At 40.9% G+C, this 20,148-nt stretch overlaps 1 protein-coding gene and 1 long non-coding RNA gene across 2 annotated transcripts in view; one reads left to right on the forward strand and one right to left on the reverse strand.

Annotated features, from left to right (window-relative positions):
- The first annotated feature begins 83 nt into the window (after window positions 1-83).
- On the forward strand, window positions 84-6,400 carry LOC118452490. Its single transcript, XR_004842256.1, has 2 exons — window positions 84-1,124; window positions 3,024-6,400. It is a non-coding gene; the product is annotated as an uncharacterized LOC118452490 (long non-coding RNA).
- A 1,395-nt stretch (window positions 6,401-7,795) lies between these two features.
- The window catches only part of RPAP2 (RNA polymerase II associated protein 2), a 42,916-nt gene continuing 30,563 nt past the window's right edge, over window positions 7,796-20,148 (reverse strand). Inside the window, exons 13-14 of the mRNA XM_009640615.2 lie at window positions 8,526-8,675; window positions 7,796-7,941 (exon numbers count right to left, since the gene is read on the reverse strand). Of these exons, the coding sequence (XP_009638910.2) occupies window position 7,941; window positions 8,526-8,675 (151 nt within the window). The 3' untranslated portion in view covers window positions 7,796-7,940. The remainder of the gene's footprint in view (window positions 7,942-8,525; window positions 8,676-20,148) is intronic.

Genomic DNA, 20,148 nt, shown 5'->3' on the forward strand with positions numbered 1-20,148 from the left:
AACCTGATCTGGTTAGCGGTGTCCCTGCTCCTGCAGGGGGGTTGGACTAGATGACCTCTAGGGGTCCCTTCCAACGCAAAACATTCTATGATTCTATGAAATCGCTTCACCCCCCTGGGCTCAAAGGTAATGTAGAGACCTGTCACAGCAAACCGGTGGCTGCGGGCCCTCTTGCTCAGAGGGGAGCTTTGCTCGGCTCCTGCCCAGCTCTCCAGTGCGCTCTCAGCGAGCAACACATGGGGGCTCTGAGGCAGAGAGGCTCTGCAGCACGCACAAACCACACGTTCCCAGCAAAGAGGCCTCGCTTACCCTGGTGTGTAACTCAGCGAGCACAGGAACACCCGTGCTGCTTTTTGGCAAACGAGGAGCCCCATCTCGGTCCCAGAGCAAGGCTCCAGTTTTTAGCTCAAAGAGAGCTAAAACTCATCTTAACAAGAAAACATAAAGCGTTGTTCCAATTCATCTCCTCTTTCCGAGAGCAGCCTCTGCTTACACAGTAAGCGAGCACAAAAACTAAAAGCATCAAGTGGCATTTGCATTCTTAAGAAACAATGCCTGCACCGAGTTGAAAACGTTTCAGATTCATTCTTTGGAAACAATTTGTGTGATTTCTTCTGTTTTTCTTCAAGCGTGATTCTGTTTTTCTTCAGCACTGCTTGCTGCTTGGGGTGTGTGGTTTGACACTCAGCTTGTCAGTTTAGTATTTTGAGATTGTGAGTTTTTTGAAGAGGGCACATCTGTGGTTATAGAAGAAAAACAAGAAGCATCAGATGTTCAGTGTACAGAAAAGCAGAGCTTGGGAGGATCTTAGAAATGAATAGTTAGCAGAGATGACTCGTATTTGACCCAGAGCTGTTGCGGACTAATGTAGCATCTGTAAAATCACTTATTTTTTCAAGTTTTCAAATGCCCTCTGGAGAAATTATCTTAATAAGGAAGAAACACACTAACTACATTGCTAGTTGTGAAATTTTATTAGAAGCAGCAAAAATACCTACTTTGCTTTTTATTTTTTTTTTTATTTAGTGAGAACCCACAGTTCAGAAAAAAAAAATGTATTCAAAAAACCTTTTAAGGGAAAGGCTTCTCCTCAAAAAAATGAGAGCTTGTGATTCCTCAACAAGGTACGTAATTACCAAGACAACAGTTTGCTTGGAACAGAAGGGAGTGTTGGGACCACAGCCTCGTCCCCCACGTTACCCCTTCAGACTACTGGGGTACTGCAGCAAGAGCCTAGGGATAGTTAGGGCTGAGGGACATTTACCCAGCCTTTGGGCAAGGACTGAGGTGAGGTTGCAGAGGGGTGCAGGCTTAGGCAGGTTTCCATGTAAAAGTGAACTAGATGTAAAACTTGCTCAGAAATCAACAACCAAGGGGGTTTACAATGGTGTCTGCCTTTGTTAAAACGCAATGATTATTCTACCTTAACCAACTGCATTGTTATCTGAAGACCTTAATATTCTCAAACTTAATTTTTAATCTTTCTCTCCTGTACGGATACGAATTGACCCTCTCTTTTCTGGCTGTGCAGGTAAATACACTGTACCAATACGACTTTGCTTGCAGTGCCACAGTATTTTTTATTGTATTGCATGGTTGTTCCTGCTTTGAGACTGTGTCTTCGATTTGAAACACACAGGGTTTTTTTCACAAGTGCAGTATTCTGAAGTCACCTGAACATGGAATTCTTAAGTGATGTTTTAACTTGTCAACTGCCGAAGTAACATACCTCTGCTTTGAACTACAGCCAACCTTGCTGAATCAGTACTAGCCACAGATTTGTAGCCATTTATTCTGTTTGTTAAATTAACAAATCAGAAGTGTCTGCAAAAGGCTCTCTCCTGACTGTGGATGGCGTTTGCAACACTGAGATGTTTACGGAAAATCCTGCTCAGTGGCAAATCCTGATTAGGAAACGTTATCATTTTTTTTGCATAATAGGTGAGATAGACATGCCTAACATATGGTTGCTATAAAATACCTTAGATGAGTCAGATCTTAGCTGGCAGCTGTAAGCAGGGCTGTTCTGGCTTCTTAGATAATACCACCAATTATGATCTTTTTTGTTACTTAACTACTCTACTGTTAAATTATATTAACCTGATTTGTAGACACTCCCATTTGAGTAGAACAAAAAGGCAAGATTTACGATGTAAATCCTGATCTGAGCGTTTGCAGCTTACTAAAGCTGTATCCAAAGTCCTTCAAACTCTCTGTAGTGATGACTAATTCTAACCAAAGTGTAGGACTCTCCAGGAAGCTGCTGCTGTCCCCACTGTGTGTTCAATTCAGTTACACACTCTGTGGAATGTAAGAGGCTAAAAAGTGCCAGAAATGGCATTGATTTGATGTGGCTTGGAGCCATGCAGGATGTACCAGTCAGTAGCCCCGCTGGCTTTGTTCTCTGATCTTTGCATGCAGCTCCTGCAGGTAATCACAGCGTGCAAAAACGTACTAAAGGCTTTGCCTTTAAAGTACAGGCTACCAAAGCATTCTGGGGACTGACTTCTAAGGGGGGAAGTTTTCACAGCGGCGAGATGCGACTGCCTTATGACCACCGGCGCGTCAGCTCTAGACTGTTCTTGGAGCCGGGACGCACCAGGGAGCTGTTGGCTTGGGGTAACAGCAGGATGGGGCAGTGAACCCAACAAAGGTGCACAGCTGAAGCGTTACAGGGGCCACACTTATTGCATTACTTTGATTGAGAACCCTTCTTAACATCTAAGACTTAAGTCTGTACATTCAACTGTGGCAGCAAACTCAGTGGGAAGATAAACCTGGCTCGCAGATCTCAGAAACACTGGTCGGAAAGCTGGTGGCCTTTGTTCCTGGCCTTCCCAGCCCTGCCACTACTGTTAATTCTGCCCCAAACGTGATGCTGTAGAGAGGAGACTATTTTGAGGAGGATGCCCAAAAGGTATCTTGCAATAGTGCCCATTCTGCAGGGCAAGACTTGTGCTTGTTTCTCATTTTTCTTCTTGCTAATTATTACTCTTTTTGGCTAGTCCTGTTTATTTTTTCAGAACTCCAGTTTGCCTTGCTCCTTGCTCTACAGCTGCAAGCAACCAAGGGGGAATGACCTAACATTCATCACACACATCCAGATCAGCCACTGAGGCAACGTACGCTTTCACTTGCTTTTTGAAGCCAGAGCGCTCAAACGAGAGCTTCTTGAAGACACAGGTTTCCAGCTCTCCCCCCCGCCTCACCGAATCCTGTTTAGCACCACAAATGCCACAGTTCACGTTCTACAGCGTCTTTCAGGCAGCCCGTCTCCCAGAGCACTGTCTGCAGTGGGCGCCGAGAAGTGGCTCCAAGATGAAGAGTCACAAAAAGAAAGCTCGCAAGAGGAAAAATCTCTAGCAATATTACTTTCTGTCTTTGCTAATGGAAGGCACACCCACTTCCTCTGACTCTAACCAGAGGACGCCTGGCTGTCAGGTGGCAGAGATATGCAGTTGAGAAGCAGAGGTCTTTATAGGCGCCTAGCCCTGCCTTGTATACCATCTGCTGCTTATGGAAACTTAAGACTTGCCAAAGAGGGGCTGATTCTGTGTTTTTAATATTTAATGCTTATTGGAAATGATGGTTCAGCATTACCTGCTACCCCAGTGAGATCAAGCTAAACCCCACCCACAGTATTGGATGTTCGTAAGCAATTGCAGAAATAAGCGGTAAGCGTGGAAAGCTTAGAGGCAAACGGGAGAACTCGTGTGTAACCTGCTGCACACACTTTCAACACACTGGCAGTGGTTTTTTTCCTCTGCCACTCACTTGAATTCTTTTGGGTTTAACTCTTACAGGTTAAGAAAAAATTCTGTGTGAAGTAGTAGCCATCAAAATAACTGAACAATAGGATCAGATTGCTTAGAAACTTCTCACTTTGGAGGGGCGGGTCCCCATTCAGTTTTGTGCCACGCTTTATTACTAAATAAATCCCTCTAGGGAGAGTCAGTCTATGATGGTCAAAGTTCTCAGCTGACTCTTGTTTGCTTTCTATCATCAGGGAATTAATGCCTGCAGAGACGTTAACACCATCCACTTCACGCACCACACGAAGGTACGATTTGGAGAACCTAAATTTAAGAGTGTGGGTTCTCTCTGAAGTAAATGGAGACAGGCAGGTACCCAAGGTTGGATGCCTAAATTTAGAAGGTGTGAATACTGGTTTCCCCTTCTCTCTTCCGTTTTCTTCTCTCTGATGTCTTAGTCCATTTCTTTCCAGCAGTTAAAGGTCAGCTGAGACTTCATGTCCAGCTGAGCTGCTCATCCCCTCTAGCATTTTGTAGAAACCAGATTCTCTCAAACTAGGGAGAGAAGGGTAGGACATGCAGGTTCAGCATCAAGATTCACAGGACCATTAGTTCCCCACCCCCTCGAACTACAACAGATCCCTCACTTCTAAACTACTTGCAGAGACTGAAGAGCGAAAATACAGGTGAAACTTCTACGTGTTGTGTGGACACAGCCTTTGAGGCCCCAGCTGTATCTCACATATGTACCATGCTCTTTGCTCCCTCCGTCACTCTTTACAGATAGGGTAGATGTAACTTTCCAGTCCTGGGTTTAGACAGCAGTACAGCTACGTTAGTTATTCTGCTCTAGATTTACTAAGGCACTTTTTTTGTTTTGATAGTCTTCCACAAAATAAATTAAGCTCTCTTCTGCTAGTTTTAATACAGAATTTCACGCTACCATATATAAGCATAACATGATCTGCAAACTTTACAAAGCTGCAGGGCAATCCCTTTGAATGCCTGCTAACTCACAGGTTACTTTATGGCTTGCCCACTTTCCTGACATAGGGACTATCAAGTGAACCACTCTGAATCCCCTTCTTCTCTCCAAACCCCAAGAAAAATCAGCAAGATTGGTCAATGGGCACAAAGAATTGAACAGCAGCAGTGAAGGGCTCTGTGCTAGGAAACTGAGTATTAGAGTGCAGTACTTACTTACACTGAAAGTATTTACAGGACTGTGAACCGAACTTTGGTGTGAGAAGAGGCACAAAACTTTTTCCTCCATCCTCTTTGGCCAGCACAAAGACTTGCTTTGAATAACTCTGAACAATTTGACTTTCTCTGTCTATGTGGTTTTATTAACGCTGTTCTCTTCCTGAGATTACTTCATTACATCTATAGAAAACTCAGTAAGAAAGCCATACCTGCACTATGCAGGTATATGTCACACATTCTCCCTTCATGCTGAGAAGCTGCAACAGCATGAAGCAGGCTTTGCTTTAAGCTTTAAACTAAAGCGTTGTTCTCTTCTTTGCTATATCCACTATATACATCAGGAAAAAAAAAAAAATCACTGTAGAAGCCTTGCATCAGAAGAATTGCATCATACCATATTTGTCCTGCTACAGGTCCGCTGCCAGACTTGGATGCTTTACACAGGCGGGGCAATGAACTTCTATGACTTTATGATCCTTTCGATCTAAGCAGCTGATGGCTCTACCAAGCTCTTGCCCCTTTCACAGAGGCTTGAGTCCCATCTACCCTAAGCCCCAGATCCAGAATGTCCCCACGCGCCTGCAGCTCACAAATCAAATCACTGAAATTTAGCGTATTCTGAGGTAAGGCTCAAACCTACCACTGAACTGAGCGTCAACTCTTCTCATCTGTTCAACTAGCATAGGAAGGAGAAACAGTGAGCACAGCAGCAAGGCCACAAGGAAGCAACCTGCCTGCAAACATAACCAAAATAAGAAGGGGCGGGGGGGGAAAGTCAGCTGAGAAAGAATAAAGTCTGTTAAAGGACAGATAGTTGTGGCAGAAATTAGCTTTAAGGTCACAAATGAGGTGTAGATTTGAACATTTCTAAGCAGTTAAGCTGTTACAAAACATGCTCATAAGAAAACTACATAGATGAACTTAATTTTTGATGCTTGAGTTGTGCTCTTTGTACAACCAGTTAAGGCTGACAGTACGAAAGATCCTTCTGAGATGAGTCTACAGCCTTTCTCCTACTCAAAAGTAATGGGTATATCTATGCTTTCTGCATTTATTTACCCATGTGTTACTCATGTCTAAGGGAGATGAAATCATGAAAGGCAAGTGAAGAATATCCCTTCAGGGCATTTCCAGCGTATTACAGAAGTCTTTCTTCTGGACGGGTGAAGAAGGTCATGGAAGCAGAAAGGTTATTCTGTTCTCTTAGGGCAAGGAAAAGAATGAGTGAGCTTACTACCTGTCAGCCAAGGAGGGGATGCAAAAATCCTGGAAGCTTCCTTCTTTGAGCTGCTAAGGCAGACAGCGAAAGCTACACTGAACCCTGACAAAGGGGTCTTTGCGCCTGTGACCTATTCACTCTTACTACAAGATCATGTTTCCTACACAGTAAGTGCTGAAGACCAAGCCTAAAAATAACTAACAAAAAAAAAAAAAAAATCACACCACTAAACTGACAGGAAGTATAAAAACTTTCCAAATGAGAGCCATCAAACCCGCTGAAACACAGTCGTATTCCTGCTATGATGTACACTCGTAATGCCTTCTGGGTGTACGCAGTATAGCAGCACAGTCACGGGGCAGTTGGAATCTTTATGCCCCAAGGTAAACGTACCTGGAGCTAACTCACTCACTTCCAAAATCAAAAGCAGACAGATATAAACTCAAGGTTAAAGTTTTGCTCCCAGTATCATACCTATTACTCAGTCTTCATAAGCTTATCTTTTGGTGAGGTCTTGTCCCTTCTTTGCATATGTATCAAGTAAAAAGTTTTCCATCATGGTACAAACCCAATGTACCTTCTATCCAGATTACACCACGCATTCTTATGAATTCGACATCAGACACGCTCTGATTGCGATGGGTATTTTTTTCCTATTGCACGCTTAGAGAAGCGCATAGCTTTACCTCTGCATTAAAGGTTTGCCTCATTCTGAACTGCTGCTTTTACAAGTTACACTGAACGTACCTTCCCATTACAAGGTAAGTTAGGAATCAAGCATCACCTAAACAAACTCTACCGCACAATGAAGCTTCCATGGAAAAGCTGCACGGGCTTCTGTGTGTTGGGGGCAAGCAAGGTGTTTATCCTGATTATCATGAAGGAACTACACAGCAATAAACTAATTAAGCGCAGAGTTCCCTTTCGGTGTCCAATTACAGAAACAAAACAAAGGAATAAACTCTGGTTTTGAAATGGAGTTGCTACGTCGCAGCCCTAGCAAGTCTTGCTTCAGCTTTAACTAGTGCTGCCCTTTGCTGCAGACTGAGCACCGTCAGTCACGACTTTCTTCTCAAGTCTCTCACAGGACAGCGTCCTATGGATGGAGAGCTAGGCAATAAACCAGATTATGGGATCATTAAGAATTACTAGTGGATTAGTTTTAAATTGCAGTTTATAATCAGTCAGTGACAGGAGCAAGTCTAAACACACTCAGTCTAAACAACACAACTCTTTTAAATGAAATGACTGCTGGAAGCCAAAAATTAAGTTTTTAGTTACTAAAATATATTTTAAAGTCCAAATTAGTAACGATTAGAGGCTGTTAAAAATAACTTTTGCACAAGCTCAGAGACCACCCCTTTTCTTAGAAGTAGCAAGATAAACAGGCTATAGATCAGATATCTTTGTGTACTGCCGTCATCATTCTTGCAGATTACCGCTCCATGCATTAGGTCAACTGGAAAAATCTCAGCAGCACCAACCCAAATTCCTTTCTACCGCTTTTCAATAAACCGTTTTCAGACGATCCACGTTTTAAGTAGTCTTCATTCGCACCTCGTACAACTGCTGTTATAGCCAGCTTCTCCACAAGACCTCACAATTCTTATTCATAGGAAGGAAATGAAAAAGCAGAAGTGGGAGAAGCACAATCAATGCTAAATTTCATTTTTCATTTAAAAAAAAGGTTCCAACAATTGAAGGTGTTCTTCTGTTCCCTGTGCCACTATTTCAGATAGTAGGAGATGTTAAGATGATCACCTTATTCTGTGGGGAACAAAGGAGTGAGATCAGTGATGCTAATACACTAATTACTTAATTAAATACTATAATGCTATATTCATCAAATCAGTTGAATATGGTCAGCATAAATAAGGTATTTGCTCTTAAATTTTTCAGCCTACCCAGGATGCAAAATGTCATCTCGGTATTATGCAAAAATACATGGCTTTTAGCTCAGGTTTGTATCACAAAGACTGAACCTAACAATTCCATTTTAACAATAAAGAACCCTGCTGAGACTTAGCCATTGTAGCCACATAGAATTTTTTTTTTTTAATAAATTGTAGTAGAACTTGAGTAAAAGTTCCTCCCAAAATTTCAGTAAACCAACTATATATTATCAAAAGATTAAAGTGATAAGTAAGCAGCTGGCATTTACTGTAAGTGACAAAATGATGACACTCATTTCCATACCGTACATTTCTTTACTTTAAAATGTACTTTACACATTTTCTACTCTGGCTGATACGATCTGTAGTTACTATGCATACCTACAAAATGCAGAAAATTAAAACCATTGTTAACTGGCTTAGTTTTATAACATGCAAAATAGCTTAAAATTGACTGACCAGTCAAGTAGGCAGTCTTTTCTAAATATTCTTGTTAAACTTTCCAGATCTTCATTTTTTAAATGCAGTTCTTCCAGCAAGGTAGTCAGGAACTGTGTGTACACTGGGCTCGCCTGAGTATGCTTGAAACGCGGAGTAATTTGTGACAATCTGGGGAAAAAAACCAAAACAAACAAACCCAAAATATATTGATAGAGAAAAGTGACTTTCCAGCATCAGATGTAAAAAAAGCAAAGCTTGTGAGCTCGAACCACTGAAGACAGGCAGTTTGTAACGTCACACTTGATTCGTTACAGCGCGTAAGAGAGTATGTATTGCGTACAATGCGACCCGTACCAAAATATGATTTTTTTTATTAAGATACAGTGAAACTAAACAAAAAAACCCCTCCAATTAGAAGTTTGTATGCCTCTAATCAGCTGTATATTGATGTTACATAACGTAGACAAGCAAGCTTCAGAACACAGTGCAGAATGTTATATAGTTACGCATAAAAAAGGAAAGCTATCAGTCACTACTTTCTGCTTTACCCAAAAGCTCCTAAACATTCATACTGTGAAAGCTGTACAGTTCTTTGTATGAATACAATATGAAAAAGCCATGAAATTCTATCTTAAAGTAACCAAGATGATTTTAACTACAAATTATTAACAGGGCTCCTTGGCAAAAGTTGTACTTAACAGGCTGTCGAACTCCATGTGGACATTCAAGAGGGTCACTTACCTGGACGATTCTTCCCCCCGTTCCGCGTGCCGAGATTTCTCCGAACACATCGAGGTATTTTGTATTATTATTAATTTTACTTGATGCACGCGGGCACATGAGACATCAATTAAATTCTCAAACCGAGGAGCAATTTGAGTGAGTAATCAGAGCGCTTTGATTTCTTAGTTTTGACAGTCTGTACCTGAAAGCAGTTTAAATTATACTTTCTACACACTGAACTGTTTAAAAAATAGGCTTTAAGAAAGCCGGGCCAAACTAGAACAGAGCTAATTTAATCTTGAAAAGTTTTTATATGGGATACTAAACCTGTTTTAAAGCTGACGCTGTAGCAAAGATTTGCTATAGTGAAACTGTTTTCTGTTTTGATAACAAAATTCAGTGCTTGAAGTCTTGAAGTGCCTGCAGCCTTAGAGTGCTTCAGAAAAATAAGAGAATCAAAGGCGGGGGGCGAGAGGGAGGAAAGTATATTTCTGAACTCAGCTCATGAAGTTTAGCTTTAAAAATTCAAGCAATACTTGCCCTTTCCAAATTTGCTATTTAGCAACAACATTTTACAGAAAATCTTCCATTTTCTGAACTGCCGAGTAGATGGAGTTCATCTAGTTTCCACTGATTTTAAAAATTACAATGAATGGAAGCTGAAGGTAGTTGCCAACGAGGAGAATAAAGTATATACACGAGAACAGGCAATGGAAATAGATAGGTCACTAGTGCACGTCCCCAAAGAGAATGTTACTCGTCATCTGAAATCATGGAAGCTGCGAGGCACGTGTTACTGTATATTGCATTTAGTGCCAGAACCAACCGGAACAGCAACAGAAGGCATATTCAAAACCAAACGAAAAACCCCCAAACGTGCACAGTGTTGCTGCTAAAAGGCGTTCCTCGGGTTGGAGGGAGCTATCACCAAGCAGATCGCCTACACGTATCATATCTGTAGGGACACGAAGTGAAACGGTGAGCCGTCCGTTTTCGTCTCTGCTTTAATTTTATCCAAATCTACTTTTATCCTAAAGTCCTTTCTTTTGCTCATAATTCTGTTGCAAAATACTGCAGAGGTACTAACAGCTGAATCGACTTCCTAAGCACAAATATTTAAAAAAAAATAAAAATAAATCTTTAATGAACAAAATTGAGTACTAAAGCTTATGCTAAACGCTAAGTAACTTCAACACCAAACGCTACTGACAAGATCACTTAACAAGAACTCACATCCCAACCACAGTTACTTCGTCTCAAATACTGGATTTTGGGAAATATTGCCTTTGGCACCACATAAGAAAGAGTTATCTTACAATATGCCTGTGAAATGATGTACTTCTTGTAGTAAGAAACTCAAGGTAGCCCACAGCTTCCTAAAAGCTTCCCAGCTCAGAAAGCCTTTGAGTGAGTAACAACCGGGATCAGTCTCCCTGAAGTCACTGGTATTAAAACTGTCTCCACTTGAGGAAAGCTGCATACAAAAGAAGATTCTTTTAAATTAAGCCAAAATAGTGATAGAACACAAACAAAGGATCGTGCAAGACACAGTAAATAGAGTCCCTTAATACAAAAATAAATTTACAAAAAATTTTGATTAATAAATAGACTTTTAGTGAGTTAAATTATTTTCCATTTCTTTTTGGTTTCCATTTCAGTACGTACATCTAGCTAAATGCTTCAACCATCCAACACTGACACTTGGTGAGGAAGGACTTGAATTGATGCTCAAAGTAGGGACGTGGTGTGGAAAGAAACAGACTTATGCACCAGCTCTGCCATATAAACCCTCCCACAAAAGCAGAAACACTCACAGTTGGGTTTGTGATTTTTTTGGGCTGAGGCCACTAGTTTTTGTAATGTCCTTCATGACAGGCAGGACCGAGCTGTTTCTTTCCTGGTGAGAAGTATAGCAGTCACTATTTAAACTGGTACCGCCGAGTGCCTCTGCCCAGGGTTGACAGTCTGGGGGCTGATTTTGGCATTATGAGGCTTTATCAGCAGAGGGGAGCAGAGGAAGGGCCGATGGAGGATCAGAGGGACCATTCCAGAGCGTGAGCCTGGAGACAAGGATAGTGGGAGAAAGACCTGAAGATGGGTTATTACTGGTCTTCAATTCGCCCTTCTCGGCGTTAAGCAGGTTACATATGAGAAGGGGCTGGTGGCAGAAACAGTGGTGACTTCCTGCGGGCTGGCGCCAGGCGGCTGTAACGTTGCAAAACACCCTCTTGGCAATCTGGCAGATTGACACACGTTTTTAGCTGAATCTTCTTCCTCCTGCCTGAGGCTTAAGAGGACGTGAATAAGGTCGTTAGTTTTTAAAGAGAGCAGAAAACTTGCGCAGTTTTAAGTAATACTCTAACACTAGAATCTTTACATCATGAACCTTACATGCTATTTTTTAATTTTATTTTTTTTTAACTGCAGTCTGTGATATTACATAGTTTCATGAATTACAAACATGTCCTAATGATCAGCCCCTGTTTAAGACACAGTGATTGAAGAGTAGCTACTATAGCCCACACTAAGAAAGAAAAAGGTATTGCTTTTGCCAGAGGAACTGCCAGGCATTAAATATTGAGATACGAATTTAGTAAAAAAAAAAAAAAAAAAAAAAAAACCCAAACCAAACCCGAAACAAAACCCAATGTTTTAGGTCTGGATCAATTTTTTTTTTTTTGCTTACCTGAACTTTGTTTAAAAACTAATTAAGCTACTAATTATCTGATAAGCAGGAGACTAAATCAAAAAGTCATTTCAGAGAGGCATGTGTAAGTTTCTAGCAATTAGTTAAAAACTGCATCAAGATGGGACGACGTGTTAAACATTTATGAGCAGAGGTACAAACACTTTCATCTTGGAAAACTGTGTCCTTTTGGCATTTAAACGATGCTCGATCTTGTCCTCTGAAAAGCATCAGTAAAAAGTATCTTCAAATACTTTTCTACTCTGAAGCGGCTGTTGGAGGAGAAGCAGCAGCTTCTGTCTGTGAGAGGAGCAAGCGCCAAGCTGCTCGCTTGCATGGAGTGGGGAGTTCCACACCCTGAGTAACACTGGTCCCGTGTATATTTGAGGTGCTGCAGACCAGAGCATTAAGGGCTGTGCTCTCATCCTTGCCTGAAATGCTAACTGAATTAAACCATAATTGTATGCAAATAAGCCAGACCACTATTTGGAATCAATATCTGCAAGTCACGGAAAGCTGCAATGACCCTATCTCTGAAGAACCTACCATGACTAATTCAATTTAATGATATACGGGATTTCAGTTCAAGGATCATGGAATTGCCTCGAAACTCTGCAGCATCCTCAAAAGATGTAGGAAGTAAACAGGAAATAGGATACTTGGCACCACAACAATAACAACTGGCTACTGCAACGATGAAAAGAAAATTATAAATTCTGCTTTTCTGCTGCTTCTTTCACACGTCGCAGCATTAATGTGGAACAAACTGTTGTGAATAAAGTCAAATAAATATAAGAAAATCTAAAGGATTGTGATTTTAACACAGTCGCCTACAGAAGCACACAAACATAAGTGTCACTGTCCAAAGTCATACGCCCAGGCTTCAAAGGCCTCCAGCACACCCGTTAAAAGGAAACGTTCATGCTCAGTTCATGGAAAAGTAGTACAGTATATATCAGACTTCATGTAACAGTGTCGTTTCCTGCACACCCACTTACACCATATGGTAAACAGGTCTTTGCAAAGTTTAAAAAGTGTTAAAAATGTCAAACTATATCTGATTGATAAAATTTGTATTTGCTGGCTATTCCACATATGTTACATGTTCAAGGGGAAAAAAAAAAAAAAGTGAAATTCATGTGAAGACCAAGCTATTATTATCAAGCTATTAAACGACATCTGGCTACCGCAAAATGTTTACATAGCTCAACTCAAGACCCAAGCTTTCTATGAATTAGGCACCTTACAAAAACATTGACAAGTACGTTTAGGAGTTTAAACGAAATTAAAATATTTTTAGAAGTCAGTCACATTATATGGAGTAAATGTCATTTAATTGATATGGTAGCACGTGCGCGCAACTCATTCTTAGATTTACGCATACCTTAACCAAGACAGCTGAATTCATTCAGACAATATGATGGTGGAGCAATATTTTCACAGTTAAAAGCACCAACTGGTGCTTCCTATCCGAAGGGGTGAATATCCTTTGTAAAAAACCCCCTGATTTTACAGTGCCATCCTCCCCTCGGATAGTGGACCGCAGGAAAACCTTTCTGGACTTTTTGTTTAAGATGAATTCTGTGATCCCCTTTGAAAAAAGTTAAATTTTCAAAGCCACCACTGTGGTATCAGCCAGTTGCAGCTCTCTGAAACAGACGCCTGAAAACAGGGGTAAGAACACAACCACCTAAGAGGTGGGCTCCTTTCCATTCCCCCACATCGGTCACTTAAAGTTACATGAAAAGCGTTGAGAATTTGAGTGCGCATAAATTTACCCAGTATCATGCAAAGCGCTTGTAAACTCATGAAGAAAAGCCGTATGCTTATTCTCAAAAGAATAATTATAAGCTCCTCCTAGAAAAAGATAAGCATTGCCAGTCTTCCTCACTTTTTCTAATGGTAGAAACTTAAAAAACCATAAAAGCCACTGACCGTGGCAGAAGCCATGGATCTGAGCACAACTGCTCCAGACCCTTACCTTGTTCAGCATGCTTGGAACTTGAACAAGAGCAGAATTATAAAGCAGACTGACGGAACAGACAAGCACTGCCTGTCCTTCCATAGAAAGCTTTGGAAAATTGGATATACACATTTTTACCAGTTACAGGCATTTGAGCACCGTGAATCAGACTCTTAACATAATCATCATAACAAAAAAGTGTATTTCTTTTTAATTCTCTCAGTTTCTTTCTATCTTTTGTTTTTGGCATGTAAGACTTAATTTTTTAAGGTCATCGTAACCAGGATGACTGATAACTGTTCTTCTGTCAGAGCGATGGAGTTGCACTAATGATCACAAAAGTTTCTTGAACGCTCATTTCAGAACATGGAAACGAAGCAAGAGCTGGCAGCGACTACAGGCAGCGCTTTTTTTTTCTTCCCCTTCCCCAGGGCAAGGACAGATGTGCTACGGGGAGGGAGCCATCCGGAGGCTTTGGTGAAGGGTCCCTGCCTGCCAGGAAGCCCAATGCATTTTTTTGCTCTTTGGACAGTGACAAATTGGACTGCGGCTGTGAGCAATCTCATCCCCCAAGCATTTTAGTGCACGTTGCCAGACCTTCAGCTATGTACACTTAACAAAGAGTAAAAGTGCTTACAAGCCCCTAACATCAGTTCGGGTGATTAAACAAAGCTACTAAAGGTTCCGAGAGATCAATCAGCCATTCCAGCAACGCGCCGTTAGCGCTACGTCAACGCGTATTTGCTCCATTACTATGACATAAAGTCATGTCACATTGTTAACAAGGGCTGATTTAGGAGAAACAATGCTAAAAACCACGATAAACAACGGTGCAGGCGAGGCTCTGTGGAGTGCCATTCATCATTACCTGTCAACTCCTACAGGAAAGCATTAAACAGAACACTACCTGAATAGAAAAACCCTTTACACTAGAAGTCTTCCAGGGTATTGCCAATATTCAGACACAAATGAAAAATATTGTAATGGGAACGCTACATCAGAGTTTGTTGCTGGGATTTGGCAAGGAGCATTTGGCGATCCAGTGCTCTTTTTGTGCATGTGATCAAACGGGTCTGAGAGCAGAGCAGCTTATTGAAGTCTAAGTCTTTAATTCAAAAGCAGGGAACACCACCACCGTGTGGGTCACAGATAATGGAAATTCATTTAGAAGTCTATAAAATTTCCACTCAAAACTCACACTTGCAAGACTATTACGAGTCAATTCCCGATTTGGAAAAATGAAGTCATGAGTGTAGGACAGCCCACCTTTATGAAGAATTAATTGGTACTTTATGAAGAATTAAGTTACAAGGCCATAAAACTGCAAGATTTCCAGCTTTCTCCCCTCCACATATTCTTCTGTAAACATTTGGGACCATGTTACCTAAAAATCAACTGCTTTTGAGATTTACAAGGAGTATTAACATACTCTTCTTCCCAGCTCTGTACCTACCATTTTGAGTTGAAATCATGAGGGAAATCATCTCCGATTGCTTCTACAAGGTATAAAGGATTGGATCAAAACAAGCTGCACGCTCTAGAAACACACAAAGCCACGTGAAATGAATGAACGGGGACAACCATGCCATTATAACGTGTTCTACTGCATCAACACACAAGGACTGGGGTGGTTTGGCTTTGTGGGGGTTTGTTTTGTTTTAAATACTTCAAATATATTTGCACTACTCCTATGCTACAGATTTGTTGGGCTTAGCAGTGCAATAAAAATGTTAATCAGAAATGCCATTCTTTTAATACAGCAGTTTTATAGAATACAAGTCTTGGATTCCATTTTAATCATGTTCCTACAAAGGAAGTCTTCAACGCAACTGATTAAACAAAAGTAATTGTTCTGTTTAAGACAAATGGCTAGACCGAGTCAATACAGCAAGTGTTACAGATCAGCACTAAAACTCATTGAAATAGATGTGCACTGCAGCCCGCAGACCATCTGCCTGTCCGTACAACTGGAGTGTCGCCAGCGTATCGAGCGCTTAATAACAGCGCTTCAATTGATGGGGTGAACTGAAATGCTTGCCGCGTTCATCCACTTCACGGACCCCTCCCGAAAGATGCTCAGATGTTTTGGCAGAGTAAGCCAATCACTGTAATTCTGAACGTTCTCCACAATATACTGACTGCTTGCTTAACCTGAGGTAGAGTCCCCCGCTTACCAGCGTATGGCTGGATAGGGCACGCTTGCCTAGGGACGGCAGTTTTGTTAGGGAAGCATCTCAGCTCACAGCAGGGATTTCCACAGACCTTAAAGCATAATGCACCCATCAGGCAGAAGTTAGTACCGGACAGAAAGCTGATCTGAAGCACAACGTGAGTATAGTTGTGAGTTAAAGACGCAACACCAGGGAGCTTTAAAAAAAAAAAAAAAAGTTAACCTATGGTATAATCAAGTGGTGACACAATCAAACTGTTCTAACATACACTCAGAAATTAGAAAACATTACGACGTCAACTTATGTAATTTAGCTGTTACACTCACAGTTTCAGTAAAAAAACCCCCACTTGTAACTTTAGTTTGAGCATGGTTTAAAAGCTCAACATTTTAAAAAACCCCTTAAAAGCAAAAGGCTGTCTCCAGAGTGAACATTTTCCATTAGAAGACATTAATATTTGACAGAGAATCTTGAACTGGAAGCATCTAACTTACAAACAAGATGCACAAGTATTTAAATATATCTCTGGAATTAAATCTTCTTTGAAATTAAACGATACTAGTGCCAAAAAAAAAAAAAAAAAAGTAATTATGCCGAGTGCCATTTCCAACTCTGAAATTAAAGCAACCTCTAATTTGGGGCCCTCTGTTTGCACATCCTATTGGTCAAAGAGCAAAGTCAGTATTCAGGAGCAATTTTCTTTAATCTCCCCAAATTTATTCCTATATTCTATTTTCTTAACGACAGATAAAACACCCTAAAGCCCACAGTGTTGAATGATAACAACTGACAGAAATAAACAGGCAGTTTTCTTGTTGAGGAAAAAAGCTACTTCTGGTCCAGTCTTAGGTGTAGCCTGAAGATCCTGTTCTCATCATAAAGACAAGAATTTTGTAGCTAAAGTGCAACTTATGGTTTATTTATTATTTAACTTCCTTTCATTACTGTGTACTGACTTGTCCACGGAATCCAGCACAGACACTTTAATCCTCTGATGGCAACAGAAACTAAATTATTCATAGTTTAAAATTTTTGTCCACTACGTTTAAATCAATGCTACAAACACTGATTCAAAAATCAACGACCGGAGTTCCTACATAATCCAAGTACACGGCAAACCTTCAGGTTCCTTCAAAAGTTAACTTTGTTAATTGTTCCCCCTACCTTCACTTTTTCCTACGCAGCTTCTACAAGCCCGCTCAAGAAAAATGGTCTCTTTGATACATGTTTATGTACACACTTACACAAAATAGGTATTTCTCTTCTTTTAAAGTTCACCTTCCACACACACTTTTCATGCAGTTTGTGTCCAGACAGTCAACTTCCATGCCCTTTTAATGGGGCCCAAAGCCCACTGTGGTGCAGCCGGATGGATACAACAAACAGCAAAAGGAAAGCACACCTACAGTAGCACGGGTTTCTCCAACCATTTGATAAAAGCACTTACTGACGACTGAAAAAGAGACAATGGATTTGCCTTTCCCCCCCCCCCCCCTTTCTTTCTTTTTTCCCCCCAAATGAGTTGGATCCAAACAGGCAACTGGCAACTCAGAAAACCATCTGCGACGCAGCTAAAGCTGCACCAGCCCAAACACGGCTGCCGCCCAGGACGGCGCTCGGGGAGTTGGGTCAGGCCCTTGGGACCAGGCTGCGCAGGGGAGTCCCCTCGTGTCGCTTCGTGCTCTCCTCGCACGGCTCTGGAGGCCGAGCAAACATTTGCAAAACACTTTACTGGTTCTACCCTACCATACCACATGAGAGTTCATTTTTGGTTTTTTTTTCCGTTAAGCTGCACAAGCCAATATTTTTAGAGGCACTCTGACGTTTTAACTGTACTAGGCAGGGGAGATGTGTTGAGGCAACAGGCTTATAGCCAGCTTATCAGGTACAGAAACTGTTTATGTAAAAGGGATTTAATAAAATGCAAATGTTCTGGATCTTTGTATGTTTTTTAACCTAACGAACAAATTGCATGAATAGCAGGATGTGTTGTTTATGCCACTTTTCTCCTCTCCCCTGAAAGTTAAGGATCGCTCCATCAGCTGCCAGCTGTTATTTATAACAGGCAGCTGTCTAACTTCAAAGATCCGGCAACGAAAAGATTTTATAATAGTGTTGCACTGATACAACAGGATACGGAAAAGGAAAACACTCAGGTAAATGCAGACCGTCCTCAAAATATTAACCTCTGTGAGATAGATGGCCTTTGACTTTTAACAAAGGACAGGTAAAACACTGTCTTACATGTAAAAACCATTCTACTTACTTCATTAGGTCAGTAATTAATTTTACAGGCAAAGTAAGCCTAATGCAAGAACGCCCAAAGTAAGTCTGAAAATACCTAATGTGTTCAAAGAAATTACGGTGAGACATTTCATCGAATGGTGTAACGATTTAGTAGAGCCACTTAGTGCTATTTGTGTCGCTTCTGCGTGTTGCATGCTTGAAGACAACGTGCCTCACAATGTACACTGCATATACAAATCATTGAAAAAATTAAATGAAAAATGCCTCAAAAATTAGGTAAGACATCTGAATCTCTCAGTTCACGTAACTCATACTATTTTACCACAACATAATTTATTGTATAACGCAATTCTTCTCAGAAAGTAACTAGAAAGTGGCATTTCTCACTATTGCCATGTGTCAGTTCCCTGTGAGCGACCAGGAGCACGTAAACCCGACGGCGACAATTTCTGTTCAGCTGAGAGAAAATTCAGAAGTCTACTCTGCTGTACAGTGATGTTAACCTTTGCAGAGCAAGCACCGGCACCGTTCCTTCTCGCACAGCATCGCACCTATAACATTCCTTCTGAGCAAGTTTCCTGATCTTATACATGCACACATAAAATAAAGTCCGATCCCTCGGCAATTGTCCAGGAAAGGAACTACGTATTTCCGTCACATTCTCTGCGAGCATTTGCTGATCCTGTAATACTAAGCAGTTGGCTTCATTAAGTACTCAGGGATCATAGTTTTTAACCCAGGCTGAGCCTGTGCAATGAGAAAGACGACAGCCAGCGCTCTGGAAATACTTGGATGTTACGATGCCAGTGACAAAAATTCGGGGACCTGGGACTCCTTTAAAACTATGGTAATAATATGTAATGGTTCTATTTGCCTCCTGTTACAGTGATATTTAGGAACCCTATTTTCATTTATTTTAAAATGACTACCAAGACTGCCATCAACACAAGTATCATATAGGCAAAACACAATTACTTGGGCAATCCCATGTAAAACATAGGTTCCAGAGTTCTTTAACAGTAGATTAGAAAAACCTCTAGCCAGACACGAAGACGAAGGAAGCACCAAAATCAGCTCGACGACACCTACGGTTTGTTATCCACAGTGCTCTTCGTACAAAGTTTAGCTGGATCAGACTGTGTTTCACCATTTTGTATTAATAGATCTGACTGCAGGGTGATTTTTTTAAAACCTCTATGGTAGCCGCCTCCACATTTCCCCATTCCAAGTGATTACTACAACATTAGTTCACAGGCACGAAGCATCAGAAATTCTGTAATACCATGTGCCATTTAAAGCACTTAACAGGGATTTGTTACAAAAGGTTTCAATTTAGCTTACTTATCTGCATAAAGCCAAGGCAAAAAAGAGTTCACTGTATAAACCCAGAAGAAATCACTATCAGCTGTTTAACAAATCTAAGTTTCTTAGGTACACATTTCAAGGACAGGCCCTGTTTAAAGAGCTCCATTTATTTGAAGTCTGTTTCCTGCTAACCAGCTGACAGATCAAAGGTACTTCTCAGTCCTACCATTTGTTCCCATTTTCCCCCTCTTTTTCAACTTAGTCAAAATTGTAAATTTAATAAATTTAACATCTATTTTAAAATTGATCCCTTCATCCTTTTCAGTCTTCTATTCCTTACTTCTTATGTTCCACAAAGTTTTCCTGTGACGTCTCTCAAATACTGGAATCTATGCCATTGAAGTCTTTGGGTTACTTGACTACATGAAATTAAGCACAGGTATAAGTCTCTGTAAGATTAAAAAAATGCTAAGATGGAAGCTTTTGAGAGCCTGAACCTTTTAAGTACTTTGTAACATATACATGGTTGTATAAATCATTGTGCAC

The sequence above is a fragment of the Egretta garzetta genome, unplaced genomic scaffold, assembly GCF_000687185.1.
Source record: "Egretta garzetta isolate BGI_Z169 unplaced genomic scaffold, ASM68718v1 scaffold706, whole genome shotgun sequence".
Classification (NCBI taxonomy): domain Eukaryota; kingdom Metazoa; phylum Chordata; class Aves; order Pelecaniformes; family Ardeidae; genus Egretta; species Egretta garzetta.